Raw genomic sequence first — 18,435 nt, 5'->3', positions numbered from 1 at the left:
GTAACAGATAAGTTTAGATTTTGTTTGTTAAAAAACATAACTGAACATCACCGAAGAGCTGTTGACTCACCACTGCTTCACAGCCAGAGCTGCTCATCGTGGTTTCTCCAGCGAGGGTTTCATAAGGTAAACTTGAAGCAGCAACGATCCGTAGTGGCTTCCTCTGAATTCTAAAAGCACACACAGTCAGAGACTACAGCACCACAACCAACAAAAACAGTTAGACTGTCTGCTGAGTGGAAACTGTGAAGACTCCATTCTCTGCGCCACTCCTCACCAACTGGGTTTCCATTCACCTACTGTCACTCAAATTTTCACAGAAAGTGAAAATAAACATCACAGGAAACGCCAGAAATTTGAAAAAGGGCGGAAAATTTGCCCAACAGGTTTGTACGTTTGGGGGAGGTGGATTTGTCTGTTTCACTGAAATGACGTTTTGCAACTGAAACAGGCTGCGGACTGAGGTTGAGCACCATCTAACGGCTGCTGTTTGGGGTGAATTTGAGGTTGTCCGTTGCAATCTGGTTTATAACCGCACTGATATTAAAGAATGACGAAGCACTCCCACTTAAAGATGTCCCATTAGGCAAGGGACACAAATGGCAGGGGATGACGAAGTAAGACATGTTTGGGGGGACGGAGATCCTGATCATTTTTCTTCAGTTGATAAAATAAAGCGGAGCAAAGTGTGTTGTCTGTTTTGTGGCAGAGAGACGCTCTTGTCTCATGTCACACTTGCCTCTCAACAATTGCAAAAATAATAATAAATAGAAATGGACATAAAGTCACATTTTCTTTTTGCACATTTTCAGTAAATGAAAGGAAACCTGACTATTGTTTGCACATGTAAGAGAAGAAAGGCTTCACAATGCCCGCTCTCAGAGTGTCATTCCTCATCAGACTGGAATAGCAGTATGTCCACAGTGCACACGTCATTTAAAGGTAATGAGCAACTGAGCCAAGAAGCTCTTGCATAATGAAATGAGATTGTGAAATGTCATGATGAACCTACTTTGAAAAGTGGCTGATTCCAGTGGCCAGGATGAGGAGCAGGATGACCGGGAAGAGAGCCGCTAACACGACGAGTGCTGGCTCCATCATGACGTCTGCTGAAGACACTGCTGGAAAAGGCACATCACACACAAATTCCTCATGCAAGCTTTTCTTAAATTATCTGACATCATTTCGTGTTTGTAACAGCTCATGTCAGAGTGTCAACCGAAGATTCCTCTGTTACGTGTTGAGGTGATTCATCTAAAACCAAATGAAGACGATGTGAAGGCGGGCTTTGCCACTGACAGTGTATAAGATAGACGGAACATGTGGCTCCAAAAAATAAAGCCTGCCTGGGAGTGTCAAAAATTCTCAATATCACAGTGTCCACCAGGGGGGGCTCCAGAAAGGCTGTGACTCCCAATTCAAAATGAATCATCAATAAAACTGAAGGGCTGAGTTTCTCCAGCTCAGAGTGTTTTCTTCATTACATTTCATGGTCCGGGAGAGAGATCAGGTGGCCCATCTGAAATACACTAACACTGAATTATTATAGAGCGCTAAAGTTTTCATAATGAGGGGGCGTGGCTACTTGATTGATAGGTCTGCTCTGGAATGATTGACGGATCCTTCCAACACCTTTCAGGTGTCACATAAAGGAAGTGACATGAAGATTAGGTTCTATCTGGAACTTATTTTCCACAGTTACTCCATTTGTTGACTTGTTTTAGTTAGTTGTAGGCACACTGTGACCATGACTAGTTCCTGGATTCACTCTTCTAAAAGACCATCAAAGGATTATGTTTTCCAGTTTTTTTCTGTCAGTAAACTTTTGGATTGATGTAGTTTTAGCAGTAAATATGATGAGTAGTGTTACCCAAAACCTGATCATTTTTTTTTGAGGTGTTGTGTCCTGAACATGAAATTTAACCGACTTCAAGCTCGTTGTTTTTCCTGGCTGTCGTCGGCGCTGCTTCATTTTGGAGCCAGGTCCCTCTTTCATACAGCCGTGGGCTCAGGGCTTCGCTCGCCAACAGCAGCCGGGCTGCAGTGTCCAGGGCGAACTAGACGGCCGGCTGTGTACGGGGGGGGGGGGGTACAGGGGCGCCCCCACGCTCCGTGCGAGCATCGCTCTGCGCCGGCCCGCTCCCAGGTTCGTCTAGGGCGCCTGAGAAGCCCGGACCGGCCCTGGCAGTGTCATGGCTCTGTTGGTAAATCAGCAGGAGGGGTCCGGGAGAGAAGCCCAGATGGAAGGAAGCTCCGTCGCTGGCCGTGCCTGGCGGCCGGGGGGGAGGCATCGCTAGCGGCTGGGGAGGAAGCACCACAAGCGAAAGGGGAGGAAAAATCACAAGCGATGTGTATGTGTAGTATGCTCAGACCCCTGGAGGCCAGAGGGACCCTCTTCAGCTGGTGTGATTCGTGATAAGTAACTTGAATCCAGCCTTCAGGGTCTCGTGTCCATGGGAGCAGGTGAGGAGGAGAGCCTCACCGGGTTTCAGTCCTCTGGAGGAGAGAACAGACCCTGAACAGTAACTCAGTGGCTACTGCAGGGAGGAGCCAAAATCTAGTCTTTACATTCTTCTACATTCTTCAGGCGAAACAGTTCATGTTGTTTTGAACTTGACTGCACGGGCCAGGGCAGCGCTGCAGTGACGAGCGGTCAACCCCTGTCAAACCTTTTGATTGTGGCACATTCTTTATGAAGAGCATCAGAGTCACCGAGAGGCCGGCTGCCGCCTCCACTGCCGGCGTCACATCGGTGGTCATCGCAGGAGCTGCCTTTCAGCAGTGGAGTTGTTGGAGGCTCAGAGAATCTCCGTGCACGCTGGCTCGCCCCCCACCGGGGGAAACGATCCTCCAGCAGCTGGTTCAGTCTCCCCTTCTGCAGCAGGAGTGACTCCAGCTACTGCTGGCTCACCGTAAACTGGTGACAACGGTGCACCTGGGAAATGTTGTCCAACGCCTGGACCGCCACCCCAAATGGCTCTGCGGGCCACTGCACCTCTGTGCCCCACGTGGGGGCCACTGCTTTACCTCCCACCACTTCATTAGTCGCCACAGCACTTCAATGTGTCTGCTGGTGTCTCTGCAGGCCACCAGACACTCCGCCCTCTGCGCTCAACCTCCATCTCCTCAGCTGGAGTCCCGCTGTGTCTACAGGTCCCCAGCTTCTTCCTCTCTGCAGCATGTTCTCCAGGTTCTTCCTGAAGGTCTCAGTCTCTGTGGCTGCTCCCTCCCGTTCCCACAGCATCAGAACCACTCATGCACCTCATCATCTCCCTCCCACAAATGATGGTTTTTTAATTTTTTTACAAAGAAACAGGGAGAATCATTAACGATGTGTTCAGAATCTCTATTGGGCGTCTCAATGTGATCCGGAAATCGGCATTCACTTGTGATCTTTAGGATTTCTTCAACGTTTTAATGACATGTTACAGTATTGTGTTGACGGTCATACTGTTTGATTAACATTGCCAATTGTTGTGTTTAACACTTTAAAGTTGACTGCAGGGCCTCACCTTGGCAGACTGGAGGAAGTCCACTCCACTGGGATGGATGTCCGGGGATACAGTAGAGCTTGGGGTCACCCAGCAGCCGATGGCCAGGGGAACAGGAGTAGCGCAGGCTCTCTCCAGCCTGGAAGTGCTGTTTGTGGGAGCTGGGTGTTCCGTAAGGGGGGGGTACCTGGGTGTCTACAGGCTTCAAAGCTCTCTGCTGTTGGTAATGACAAAGATCACATGAAGACAGTGTGGGTAAGGAGCACATCGCAAATTGCTATTATTCCAATATGTGTGTTAATGTGTGTCTAACGGTGTGAATGTGGGTGTGTATGACCGCTGCTCCGTGGCTGCCCTGGTACCTGAGGCCTGTGTTATGGAGCTGTGGGTTCCAGACTGCAATGCCGGTTCATTTTTTGACCAGAGTAAAACACAACAGTAACTTAAACTAAACCAGCTCCGGAGCAGGTTACGTTCTGGATCAGAGATCAGCCCGTGACACAGCTGCACCGCCTGACCAATCAAATCTCTTGAAAACGCCCTGCCTGTTCTTAGAAGATCCCGGTCGGTGGGTGGTGAGAGGAGAAGAGGAGAGGAAGCGTTTTTAGGAGAGATTCGATCCTTTGACGTAACAATAAAAAAAATCCTCGTCACTGAGCTCTGAAGGAGGTTTTTCTTCTGGAGCTAAACCGAATTGAGAACGAGTGAAAAACTTGTTCCTCATTCCGTTTACCTCCACGAGGATCACATTTGAAATTTGAGCTTCATACTAATGGTCACACATGGCAGAACTGCAGAAACATGAATTTACGGAACCACAACTACTAGAGCCACCAGGAATTAATATTCTTCACTGTATAGAAACGGTTCTAACAGGGGAAACTGAACCTCCAAAGAACTGAATGAAACATCTAAACTAAAGGGAAGAACACTGAGGAAGTTCTGCCCCAAACATGTGAGCTGGAATAAAGATAAAATGAGAGATGAAGTCCCATTTGTGTTGTCCCATGAAATAATACTGCATGTTTTCTGTTAGTTTTAATGTAAGTTAGCCATTAACAGCAATCATCGTCAACAGCATTATTGGTAATTTCCTGCCAGCATTCCTTCCTACAGCATTAGTGCTGCTCTGGTCCAGGATGGAGAGTTTGAATTCTTCATATTTTTAGAAAATGTTTTCTGCTCCTTCACGAAAAGCTGCTTTGCAGGGTTTGTGATTGGTCAGACGCTACAAACCCCTCCCCTTTTATATGATTGTCAACTGATCAAGATTGGAAAAGCCTTGGTTGAATTGCTGAGTTGATATCCTGTTTTGCTCCCGCTCATCTAGGGTTGCACCTGTCTGGGTGAGCCAACCCAGAAAACAGAGCGATCACCCAGGTCAGAGAATTCAGCTTGGTAGGACAGGCCTCTGCTCATCTCCATGCGGGACAGCGAGCTGGGATCGGCTCTGCCGTCCTGGGCAGGACGAAGCTGTATGGAATATGGAGTGTCAACAGTGTGCAAAGTTGAACCGCAGTAATCTTTCTCCATCTGAATTTCTTTTAAAGTTTTGACCAAAGAATTAGAACTATGGGTAATGTCTGATTCACCACTCATGGAAAAACTCTTCATTATAATGATTAAGTAGTATAAAACCAGGCGAAGACACCCGTGCTTACAAAGACAGCAACTTCCACGTTGTGAAGGAACTAACATTTTCGTCCATCAGCTAATCAGTACATAACGTCTGAATGAGGGAAGACTTGGCACATACGCAGGCAGCTGGGCAGCCTCTGGTTCCAGCGGGGGCCTGAGGACCCTCGCCTGAAGCAGGTCAGCAGACTGTTTCCCGACAGGGTGAAACCCTTGTTGCAGATGTACTGGATAGTTGAACCCACAACAAAATGAGGACTTGACAACACCCGCCTGCTGTTCTCCACCTGTCCAGGGTCACCACAGTTCACCACTGCTCACACAAAACAAAGGTTCATTAAACACAGTGACTAAACATCAGCCAAGACATCGTTCCCACGGCTCTGTCTTCCTTTGAACCTCAAATCAAGAAGCACAAGTTTTACTGAGGAATTTATGAAGGAAAGTGAGATTAACTTTTACCATGAAGACGAAACAAGGGAAAGTTTAAGGTTTGTTACACATAACTGGATTCATGAAACGTGATCGTTTTTTGTTTAAGTGAAAACACTTCAGCCATTTGGAAGGAAAATCTGTTAGAAAATGAATGTAAAAACATATAAAGATAAATAAAGTTTGATCAATCAGTTCCCTCCATCTCTGGAGAACATGAATGAGATGATGTGTTTGAAGTTAAGGCTCAAACCATAAAACCTGACGAAGGCTAATTTTCTTGACTAATCTGTTTTGTCACTGCACTCAGCAGCTACAGACTCAGCCACGAAGTGAAGTGTGACATGAAGCGTCTCAGTTTCAGATTTGATTTGATTTTATAATCTGTAAGTAAAAAATGAAAGCATTAAAATACTGTGAGATAGTGTATCATTACGTTTTGTCAGTGGGTCATAAGGATCATCCACCAGCTGAGGATGTACGACATCAACGTGAGAATAGAAGTGTTAAAAGCCCTGAGTTAAAACTGCAGGGCAGGAAACCTGTCCAGACTGAGCGAGTCCAATGAAAGTGTTCTCAGAACGAGTTTATGAAATATTTGGGATCTGATCTAAATCTGATGTTAAATAAATGTCTCCTTGGTCACTAAAGGAACTGTCTAAACCAGAAGTGTGTGTTTGACATCAATATATCTCAGTGCCACAGGGACACACTGCACAAGCGCTGAATGGAGAAAGTTTTCTGACGGTCTGGTGAACGTCGCCTGGCCTCAGCCTCCTCGTCTTCACTGTGTGATACTCGCAGTCGCTCTGGTACCTCTCTCGCAGCTCGGCATGTCGCCGCTCCAGGTGAGGTCCCACTGGCACATGAGCAGCTCGGCACCGGCCACCTGGTACCCGGGGTAACACTGGTAGGTCACCACCGTGCCCTGCACCAGCTCAGGGTGAGACGCACTCTTCCAGCCGTTGGAGATCTCAGGGAGTTCAGGACAGGTATCGTTCCGTGCTACTTCTGCAAGGGATGAACACAAAGAGACCAGAGCGTCACCTGGAGCCTGTCCTCTCCTCGAGGCGCTATGGGCGTTAATGAAGAACTTTCAATAATAAATTATTATTAATTGGAAAATCAAAGCAGAAATTATTTAAAGGTACATTAAGTAGTTTTCTTTAAAAATACTTATTTTCCACCATAAATATGTTACAAATATTTAATGCTGTGTACAATGTGCCCTGACATATTCATTGCTCGCACCGCTAACAGCGCTAAATTGTCACTTGAAAGTCACAGTGCCGGTCCGGCTCCAGAGCTTTTTTGGGGAGAATTTGAGAGGACGTGACGTAACGCGCCTCCTGCTGGCCTGATTTCCTTAGGTTTCATTTTGTCCGCCATTACTCCGCCAGATGCTTAGTGAGCAACAACTGAGCAGTATTGAGCAGGATCTTCCAGAAAGGAAGAACAGACCGGCTTCTAGCACTGCAGCTCCACACAGACTCACCAGGCAGAAGAAACTTACATTTTACTCGAGCGCTACTAGAAGAGCGAGGAAGGAGTTCCCCTCTTCCGTGCACGTACATAGATGCAAGCCACAGGCACGAGTGTTTCACTAAGCTGCAGTTACGCCCAAGGCCTGCAGGGGGCGCTGTTTCACATGAAACATGCAAACTCCTTAAAGCTCGGGTTGGCGATCTGAATGAGATACATTTTTTTAAATACTGGTTAAAATGATCTTTATGACCCGATGGTAAGCGATTCATAACGTGTTTTTAAAGTAGTTTGGAAAATATCCGCTATCTACAGCAGGAGTAAAACGGGAAAAACAGCAACCAATCGTCTTGACGGGACACCTTTTTTTAAACCAATCAAATCCCTTCGCCGTTCGACCTGCCCCCTGCGCGTACATGTCAATGGCGTGCACTGACCCTGGTTCAGTGCGGCGTAGAAGGACGGAGCGTCGTTGCAGAACGGCGGAGAAGAATGTTTGGGGCTTTACTTACCGGTGAGTGCGCCATACTTGGCATTGTGCAAATAAAGAAAAACAAAGAAACGAAGCGCTGAGGACAGGTTACGCCAGGAACGCACTGGACGCGGAAGCGCCACGAACGTCTCCGCGTGTCCGCTCCCAACGGGAGCTCCTCCAATGGGGTGGGAGCTGGGCGGAGTCTTGGGGAGATGCTAGATTCGTGCTACACGCTAGATTTCCAAGATTGCCAACCCTAGCTTTAATGCACTTTTAATGCACAGAAGAGTGTTAGTGGAAATTTTAATATTATTAGTTAAAGTGCAAAAACTCTGTCCTTGAAAAAAAATTCAGTCTGTGACACACATCAACTTCCTTCCAGGTCGCGGTTCTGATTTCTTAGCAGCCAGGATAGCAACCAGCACAGCGACTGCTCTGCAGGAAAAGCTGTTAGAATGCTGCCGAAACAAACAAAAAAAAACCTGCAGATCACATTCTTGAACCGAGTGGATACTATGAAGACAAAGAGTTGTCTCTAGTGAAGCACTGTGCAAAATACAACAGAGATTTCTCCATTCTATGGTTTTCATTGTTGATCTTGAAGCCCTCTGAGGCAACTGTTGTGATACTGGGCGATACAAAAATACATTGATTGAATTGATTGATTGATTGTGGTTCATGGTTTGTTCTGTTTCAGAAACTATTTCAACGATTTTGTTTTATATTGAAAATAAAACATTATTCCATGCAGAATCATATTTGTGGTCAAATGTAAATCTTAAGTGCAAGTTGCTCTGCCAAAAAAGAAGAAGAAAAAAAAACATTCGTCAGTCCATGACATTATTTACATGGCCACTAGGAGGCGCTTGATGTTAAAACTCATCCCATGGTTGTAATTTGAGGCATGAATGAAGGACCACTGAGGCTCATGTTTTCATGCAGTGTTTGTCGGCGTTGCCTTGTTAGTTGGCGTGGCAGCGTTCATTGACGTAGCAGTGGTTTTGTTGTTGCAGCCTGTGCTTTGTATGGAAGCAGTTGTTGTCATGTCAGTGTTTCTTTTGTGTTGCAGTCTTATTTGGTGAGACAGTGCCAGTTTGTATGGCAGCATTTGTTCGCATGCCACTGTTTGTGGGTGTGGCAGCGTTTGTTTTGCATGGCGGCGTTTGTTAATATGACAGGAGTTGTTTTGCGTCACCAACAAATGGACAAGCATATCTCTTGATGTCTGAAGAAGAGCATAGAAAGTCGAAACGGAAAGAAACCAACAACTGTTGTTTGAGAACCAACTGCCCCTCTATACAACCCTCAACAAAGTCTGGAATTCAAATTAATAGAAATTGAGAGCAGCTTTCATGGGAGAATCAATATGCACAGGACTTACCGAAGAAGTGGATTACGAAGCCATTCCGAAAACCGTGGACGCTTGTGGCTGGGTCGGACTGAAACTGGATTGTTACATCTGCCGTGGAGGTGTAGAGCTTAAAGCGAGGCTTCGGGCCTCCATACTGAGCCAGCAATTTGGCTGCAAGGTCGTCTCCATCATAAAAGCTCAACAAGTCATTCTTCCCGATGTTCAGACTGAAATGGACACACAAGAATAATGCCAAAATTAATATCTATTTAAATATAGAGAAATAGACAGAGACCTACATTAACCTTGACAGACCACAAACATCCACCCAGCCTGTAACTGACACCTGACATTTTGGAAGTAGACACAATTATCCTTAATTTTGATTTGATCTTTATTAACTGTTTAAAGCATTATTTTGGTTCTTCAGCAATTATATCGAACCTGATGCTCATTTACATTCATGTAAATAAAGGGTTAGAATTACTACAATGTTAAGAAAATTATCATGAATTACCGTACTGGCCCCAGTATAAGACAACATTTTTTTCTCAGAAATTGTATTGTCAAAAATGGGGTAGGACGAGATTATTGTTACACATCCACGCCGCTAGATGGAGCCAAAATACCAGTGACCAGGAAGAGTCTGATACCCCTTTCCCACTGGCTGCAAAACCCATTTAAACCGGCTAATAATCGGCTCCTCGTGGCAGTGGGAAAGTGACCCGGGTTGATCGACGCTGCAACCAACCCGGGTTTTAATCGGCTCGGCTCCGATCGGCTTTTAGTGTGAAAGCCAGACCCTTGTCGACGCGGTAATTTACGTGATGATGTGACCGTAGCGTGGCTACGTTAGCGTGCTTGATGTTGTTTTTAGACAGTGTGAGATTTCCTTCAAGATGACCCAGCAGCGGCAGGACAGCGAGACCAGAGAGCTTCTCCTGATCTGTGGGGAAGAGGAGATTGGTCTACAGGTAAAGGGGACTGAGCTCTTGTGCATTGTTTACTTTCACTTTGCTCTGTCCCACATTGATGACATCATCAGCGTGGGAAAACTCAGCCATGCAGCTCACCCGCAGGCGATTAGACCCGGGTCTGCAGGCAGTGGGAAAGGAATTAAGGCTGGGTCACACTGCCCGAACTGTGCTGGAGCGTTCCTGGAGCAGTGAAAAAAATTCATCACCGCTCGTAACCGTTCACCACCGCTCACCACCGTTTCACAGAAGTTGGCCTCCGTTAAAGCTACGCCGTGTACGCTCGGCCACCGCTGATGTTACTGGAGAGGCCCTCCTACTGCTGTGAAAGCTTTGAGCTGCACAAAATATTCCGAGCGGTGAGGAGAGGGGAATTGTCCGCCCAGCAACGTTCACCCCCGCTCCACCAACGCCCAGTCCAAGTTTGCCAGAGCAAGTTCGTGGACGCTCGGGTCCGCCAGGCCAACGCAGTCTTGAACGCTGGACCACCGCTGCTTCGCTGCGTTGCCCGGGCGGCGATTAAACGTTGCAGAAACATCGGTGGAGCGGTGGGAAGTGTTCTGCGAGCGGACACGGGGTTGGTGGAACAGTGGAATGGAATGATACATGAAAAAGGTTGAAGTAATACTTATTTTTTCACAGTTGTTGACACCAGAACAGCCAAGACGCTCTGACAGACCGTTTGGGTTTTTATAATTCAAATAAATCTGTTAAAATAATTCCCCTGTCCTAATGCTTTCACTTTTCCTAAATATGTGTCTTGTATGTTTTTCTGAATCAAATAAGGTTTCTGAAGAAAACAAAAGGTCCTAACAATGACACACATAATATTACAAAGCATTTATACCTCCAAAAGCTGATAAAAAAAGACGCACTTCGCGGGGCTTTTTTTTCTGCGATTGATTTGTTTTGGTTCATATGCCGCATCTGAACAGGGAGCTAGCTCTGACAGCAGACAATCAGACAGACGGCCAAAAATATCAACCAAATCCCAAAAGAAAGACAATAAAAAGAGGCATAAGAGATATAAGGTGGAAGAAGTGGAGACGTGTCGGACATCAGCGATCTGGACTGGAGTGAAGAGGAGGAATGTTCTGAATCAGAGTCAGAACAGCCACGGGCCAAACAGCGAAAAAAATGTAATCCTGCCACCCCAAAAATGCCCGACCGACCTCCAGCTGCTGTACAGTCCAGCAGAACCTGCAGTGGAGCAGGAAGCGCTCACGCGTCACCTCCAGGTAGAGAATTACTGCAGGCTGCTGTCAGTTTACAACTAAATAATAACATAAAATGGTGTAAAAAATAAATAAACTAATGTAATAAAATTAGGGCTGTCAAATGATAACATTTTTTAATCAGATTAATCACAGCTTACAAATTAATTAATCGTGATTAATCACAAATAATCACAATTTTCAACTATGTCTGAAATATACCCTTTGGAATGAAGCTGAAACGCTAAACAAGTGAGCAAACAACAGAGGAGAAGTTTTGATGCCAACTTTAAACTGATGGTTCAACGCAGCAGAGTCAACAAACCACTGCCAAGTGGCCAAGATGTATTAGACTGATTTATTAATGCTCATGAGGTTGAATAGACCTTTATGAATGTTTATGAATGATGGATATAAAGTTATTTACATCATTAATGTAGTTATTGAACCTTTGAGGCTACTTAATTGTTGCCTATTTTGAGAAATAGAACATATTTTTTATTTAATGCTGCAGTAATATGTTTTGATCTTAAATCACATGAAATGTTATCTGTTGTGAGTTTTGAGTTTAGAATAACTGTACAATAAAAAGTTCTTTTATGAGTAACCTTATTGTCTTCAACACATCTTTATTTTCACAAAATGATATTTGAAAAAAGGGGTCGTGTTATTATCAGAGTTGTCCTATATTTGGGCCAATGCGATATTTCAGGTTCTGTTTATATGACAAGTGAAAACAGGTTTGGTTTGACTTTGCTGCTCACTGAAATTTGGCTTCCAGAATACAACATTTCACATCCTCCGCTTAGCTGAACAGGGAAAACCAAAACTTTACAAACATGTTGTACTGACACATGTGCACCACAGCTAATGGTTTTTCTACACATGAGTGGATCAAAACCAATAACAAGGGAAGATTCAGTGTGAATTTACCAACACAGACTCAGTAAATTTCCTTACGATTATTATTTACTTCAGCGTCACTGTGTGTGCACGTGCATGCTAAAAATACACCAGAAGGTACAGAGTCTTAGCAACTCCTGTGTGTACAGCTGTTGTGATCCAGACAATGTTATCTGTCTAACTTTTCTGAGACAAACACAGAAAAACAAAACTCTTTCCAACAGCAGTGTAAACAGGAATTGCCCAGACCTCCTGTCCCCAGACTCTTCCTCCAGCTCTTCCTGGAGGATCCCGAGGTGTTCCCAGGCCAGCCGAGAGACAGCCTCTCGCCCAGGGCCTCCTCCCTGTAGGGCGTGATCGGGAGGCATCTGGAACAGAAGCTGGAGCCTCCTCAGCGGGCCTCTCTCCATGTGGAGTAGTGGCTCTGCTCTGAGCTCCTCGTTGGTGACTGAGCTCCTCCCCCATCGCTCCTCAGGGAGCGCCTAGCCAACTTATGGAGGAAGCTCATTTCAGCCGCTTGGATCTTGTCCTTTCAATCATGACCCAACGCTCCTGACCGTGGGTGAGGGTGGGGACGTACACCGGTAAATGGAAAGCGTTGCCTTTGGGCTCAGCTCCCTCGTGCTGAGCGGATTGCTGCACTGATTCGTCTGTCCGTCTCACTTCCATCTTTCCCCCACTTGTGAACAAACCCCCAAGATACTTGAACTCCTCTGCTTGGGTCAGAGTCTCTCCCCCGACCTGGAGGGGGCAGACCACATTCTTCTGGTCCAGGACCATGACCTCGGATTTGGAGGTGCTGATCCTCACCCCCATCACTTCACACAGCTGCAAACTGCCCCAGATGATGGTCCAGGTTTAATGAAGCCAACAGGACAACATCATCTGCAAAAAGCAGGAATGAAATCCTTTGGCCCCCGAACCGGACCCCCTCCAGTCCCTGGCAGCACCTACACCCTCTGTCCATAAACACTGCGAGCAGAACCGGTGACAAAGGGCAGCCTCCTGGAGTCCATCACATACTGGGAACAGGCCCGACTTACTGCCGGCAATGTGGACCAGACTCCTACTTCAGTCATGTGGAGACTGGACGGCCCTTGAAAAGGGGCCCCGGACTCCATACTCCCCCCACAAAATACCATGAGGGATGCGGACAAAGCCTTCTCCAAGTCCACAAAACACATGAACCAGTTGGCTGAATTCCCATGAACCATCAAGCAGCCTATGGGGGGTTTAGAGCTGGTGCAGGGTTCCATGACCAGGATGTAGGGTTGTCCTCAGATAGTCGACGATTCGACGATTCGTTCCAAGGGGCCTGATTCGACTACCAATCACGCAGTCGAAGCATCGAAAAAATGTGATTATTAAACGAGGACCATTCCATTCCAGCTGTATGGGGGTGCTGAATGACTGATTTTACATAGAATTGCTTGGTTTTTTTCCCCAAATAAACATGATATAAAGCCTGTTTGATATACATGTTAGCCTATCAAATACACTGCGGAAAAATTTACTTAAGTTGTAGTTTTATTCAATATTCTATCTATTTAGTGTTTGTGAATCAACCACCATGGTGAGTGGCACAATCCGATTTGCAGAGCTCCGTCACAGAGCAGCATCTCGATGGTGATTTGGCTGAACTTTAAAAGTCTTACAATGTCGGAAAAAACAGAACTTCAGACCAAGTCAAAGATGATCCAAAAAAAGTCAAATGCAAGTTGTGTCCTTTCATATCACTTCACAACAACATGGCTTTCCGCCTTAAACAGGTCAGTAACCAGATAACTGGGCTATTAAAAGACGGTTCTGTTACTCAATTCTCATTTTTAATGCTGACTTTTATTTTGTTTAATTGTAATATTTTAGGTTATTATTATAATATTATTTTTATTTATCTAAAAGGCTACTTCTATTTAATTTAGTGTTTGTTTTCGCATGGATGTTGCGCTGCGAAACGGACCGACACAGTGCAATTAAGCCTTTCATTTAATTTGAGCAGATAATGTGAGAAACTGTTTAGCCAAAAAATGTGAGCTTATCTGCAGAGATTATAGATACAAATAAATAACATGCTTTAGCCTGTTTGTTAGAAGAGGGTTTGGTTCTGCTCATTTGAACTATACTTCATTTGTTTGATGTTTAGAGTCACCGACACTTTGTTCCAGTCTGTGTTTCAGTGTGTAGGAAAAAAATAAGTGTTGTTTTACCTGGCTGTACTGCTTTTTTTTTTTTATTATTATTATTATTTGTATTTTTTATTATTATTAGTGCAATCGTGCAATCAGGGCCGGCTGTGGGTATGGACTCTATGCACAACTCAGCCACTTCCTGAACTTCAGGAGGCTCCTTGTTTCCTGTCTTTCATGATAGGACGGGCTGATTACTGCAGGTGTGTCTGGCCATTTACTGAGGTCAGACACACCTGGATTAATCAGTTCACCCTATCATGAAAGACAGGAAACAAGGAGCCTCCTGAAGTTCAGGAAGTGGCTGAGTTGTGCATAGAGTCCATAGGCGCCCCGACGCTCCGTGTGCTGTGTGAGCACTGCTCTGCATTCTGCTGCGCTGCTCGGACTCCCCGTGTAGACACGCTCTGCAGCGCCCCCCCCCCCCGCTCCCCCCGCTCCCCTCGCTCCGCCAAACAAGATGATAGATTCGACTATCAGTCGACTATTGGCAGAATCGGACGAATCAGATTCGACTATGGAAATTCTTAGTCGGGGACACCTCTACCAGGATGAAATCCAATTAGTTTCCTCCACAGCATCTGTTCAACATTTGTGTGTCACTCACTGATCTTATTCACCACTTCATTAGCAGCCTGTCAATGTTTCAACAGTTAGAGTACAGTGAGTGTATTTTCAGACTAAATTAAATTATTTTCACAAAAATCTATTCAAAGAAGTAACAAAAGAGGTTGGTAGTGTTGCAGCTTCACTGAGATGAGAGCGAGCAGATTGAATGTTCATATGAAAGACAAAACTTACACTTGAATGTCCAACATGATCCTCTTCTCCTCATCAACATGGATTCCCCAGATACAGTCCTGACCTTTATCATAGGGCTCAGGCCAGTTCGGAGAGAGCAGCACCCCTGCTGAATCTGTGATTTCACCACTGCATACAGCTGACACACACACACACACACACACACACACACACACACACACACACACACACACACACACACACACACAGTAGATGTACAGTATGACTGTGAACTAATAGATGATGGAGCAATTTTGCTTTTAGATGTGATGCAGTTACAATGACCCTGAAGTGTTATTCTGAATAAAAATAGTCCAAATGACATATTGATTAAATCTGTTACAGGATTAAAGATGTGACAATGGTTCCTTTCTGTTGAGTCGTCGTTTCTTTGGAGGCATCAGGAGATGATCACTGATAACATTTCTCTGTAACTGCTGAGAACTTTTCTTAAAGACTCTTGTAGGGCCGTGGTTTGCAGAGTTTAACTGTTTGCTGCTGTTTCACTCTCACTTTATAGTTTTACCTCACAGAGAGCTGACAGCACTCTTGATAAAGATTGCTTAACAGCCGTAATATACACTCTGTATTTCAAAGTGGAAGATTTCTTTTGTTTTATTAAAAGGTATAAAGTCTTATTTTCAACATAAATAAAATACAAGCTCATTTATATACTTTCCAATTTCTGAATCATTACAAATATTTAGGGTTTTTTTTTCAAAACTTATATTAACATATTAGCAGTGTTGGGGGTAATGAGTTACAAAGTATCAAAGTAACGCGTTACATTATTGAAAAACATTTTTGGGACGCAGTACACAGTAAAGTAACAAATTACACTTACCTTATTTGTAACTAAATCTTTTTAATGGACTATAGAAATGCACTTCTCTGTTACTGTAGCCTCTTGCTACAGGGTAAATGTTTAAGTCACATTACAGCCTGCACAGTCAGCTGGCATCATGGCTGTAAGGTAATAAAAATGATCATTTCATCTTGCTCCGACCTTCATTGACCACATGATCTAAAAAAAGATCTGTTTTCACTCGCCTAAACTCAGCAATGAGTGATACAGGTTAAAAAGCTTCAGCGTCAGGTGTTGTGGAACTAGGGCACCCTGATGAAAGGTTGGCTCTGGAACAAAGAGACGAGTATGGACGAAATCGGAAAACATGGCATTGATGCAGTGCTACTCTCAGAGCAAACCCAGTGAAAGGAGGTACATGCAGAGAATGTGACATGAATGGTTGCTTCGAAAACCAACCTCAATACTGAGTAACAAACAGCTACTCACTCAGTTCTCCAATCTCTGAAGGAGAAAACTACAGTCTCAGTTGGAGATTGATGAGGCACAGTTTGTCTCATCCACGTCAGAAATATGCTATGACAAGAACGCCAGGTCGGTCTGAGGGTGATTTAATTATATCTGCAAACAGTGAGATTGAGTTCCAAGAGCCAAATGAAGAACCACTCAGGGGGAGAAAAACTGATCTGAAAGAGAAGATTATGAAGTCCAGGGGAACATAAATACCGTATTGGCCCGAATATAAGACGACTCCGATTATAACACGACCCCTATTTTTCAAAGATCATTTTGTGAAAAAAAAAAATGCTGAAGACAATAAAGTCGCTCATAAAACAACTTTTTATTGTACAATTATTATAAACTCAAAAACTCACAACTGAGAGAACATTTCACGAGATATAAAGTTAAACAAAATACTACTACAGTATTGAATAAAAAATATATTCTTGCTCTCAAAATAAGAAACAATAAGCAACAAATAAGAACCTCAAGGGGTCAAAACTGCATAAATGATGTAAATAACTGTCCAGGTCTTTCAGCTGAATCAGGCTCTGGTGGTGGACATTCCGTCTGTCCGTCTTTCAGAGACGTATTCTCTCATCCTTCTATCAGTCTCTCTGAAGCGTCTCTCAGGACCACGGAAAGCTTTTCTCATAGTGTTAGCATCTGTAGTGTTTTTTCTGTGCTCTCCAATCAGAACGAGGCTCTGCTCCACCAGATCTCCTGCAGCTTGGCAGTTGTTTGATGACTCTGCTGCGTTGATCACCATCAGTTTAAAGTTGGTATCATAACTTCTCCTCTGTTGTTTGCTCAGTTGTCCAGCGTTCAGCCCCTTTGTTCCAGATGATCCGCCATTTTTCATCAGATCATTTGATCTCATTTCATCGCTCCACTCGCTCTCTGCTCAGTGATACTTTGGCTCCATCTAGCGGCGTGGATGGGTATCGACCATCTACTGTAAGTCCGCGATTATAACACGACCCCACTTTTGAGGATGCAATTTCTGGAAAAAAAACATCGTCTTATATTCGGGCCAATACGGTACCTCCTGCTTGCCAAGGCTGAATGAAAAAGTACCAGAAAGATCTTTACTGGACGATGTAAACAAAGCACTGGTAAGAATCCCTACCCAGAACATCACTGAGACCAACCAGCTGATCTGCAGTACGGCATCAGTCATCCTGGAGATGCTTGGATACAAGATGACCAGAATGAGTAGCCAGAAGTCAGAGCCTGAAGGCAAGAGGCAAAAATCTCGACAACACAAAAAGAAACTAGCCTCCTGACACTGAACTGAACAGAAGTATGAACCAACAACCCAGCAAAGGTATCCTCTCAATGGCAGTCAGACCACAGCAGACCCCCCCTGGGCAGAGACTGAGCAGTACTGGAAGAGTGTCTGGGAGAAAGAGGTGAAACACAACACTAACGCACCGTGGCGAGCAGACCTGCAAGCAGAACACTGAGCCTCCAGAACAAGAACCAGCAGTCATCACTGCAGCAGACATCCAGAGAAGACCTGGACAGCTCCAGGTCCGGACAGGATCCACACCTACAGGCTGAAGAAGCTCCCTGCTCTCCATGAAGGCCTGGCAGCCCAAATGACCCAGCTGCTGAGAGAAGGGAACCATCCACAGTGGAACCCAAGGTCCACAGTCCTCATCATGAAGGACCCCAGAAGGGAACAAGACTGTCCAGCTACCGGCCTCGAACCTGCCTCAGCTACATGGAAGCTCCTGTCTGGCACCACAGCAGCTAAGGTGAACAGGAACATGGAACAACACCTGAGCAGAACCCAGAAAGGACCTGGCAACAACAGCAGAGGAGCCAGACAGGTACCCACTCATCAATCAGATCCTGGTTCTCGTCCGTTCCTTCCGGAATACCATCTATAGATGCTGTACATGTTTCCCTGATTCATCAGAAGCGTTACCAGCTTGTGTCTTGGTAGGTTAGCATCTCTGGCAGCTATATAGGGACAATTTGTTTTGCTCTGGATTTAAGTGGTTGCATTTCCTGTTTCCTTTTTATGGTTTCAAATGCATTTCTGTTTTAATATTATGGGATAAAATAGGGATGGGAATTGTTAAGAATTTAGCGATTCTGATTCCATTATCGATACTGCTTATCGATATGATTCCTTATCAATTCTCTTATCGATTCTCATTGAGTGAAAAATGAAACA

At 44.9% G+C, this 18,435-nt stretch overlaps 1 protein-coding gene across 1 annotated transcript in view; it reads right to left on the bottom strand.

The window, feature by feature from the left end:
• Positions 1-2,093: 2,093 nt before the first annotated feature.
• The window catches only part of LOC115400083 (seizure protein 6 homolog), a gene marked incomplete at its 3' end in the record, with an annotated part of 93,589 nt that continues 77,247 nt past the window's right edge, over positions 2,094-18,435 (bottom strand). The window contains exons 7-12 of the mRNA XM_030107733.1: positions 14,945-15,083; positions 8,897-9,093; positions 6,375-6,569; positions 5,248-5,439; positions 3,513-3,652; positions 2,094-2,300 (exon numbers count right to left, since the gene is read on the bottom strand). Coding sequence (XP_029963593.1) covers positions 2,094-2,300; positions 3,513-3,652; positions 5,248-5,439; positions 6,375-6,569; positions 8,897-9,093; positions 14,945-15,083 — 1,070 coding nt within the window. The remainder of the gene's footprint in view (positions 2,301-3,512; positions 3,653-5,247; positions 5,440-6,374; positions 6,570-8,896; positions 9,094-14,944; positions 15,084-18,435) is intronic.

The sequence above is a fragment of the Salarias fasciatus genome, chromosome 14, assembly GCF_902148845.1.
Source record: "Salarias fasciatus chromosome 14, fSalaFa1.1, whole genome shotgun sequence".
Classification (NCBI taxonomy): Eukaryota; Metazoa; Chordata; class Actinopteri; order Blenniiformes; family Blenniidae; genus Salarias; species Salarias fasciatus.
The sequence above is the reverse complement of the archived record's forward strand: the minus strand, read 5'-3'. Positions and strand labels throughout refer to the sequence as shown.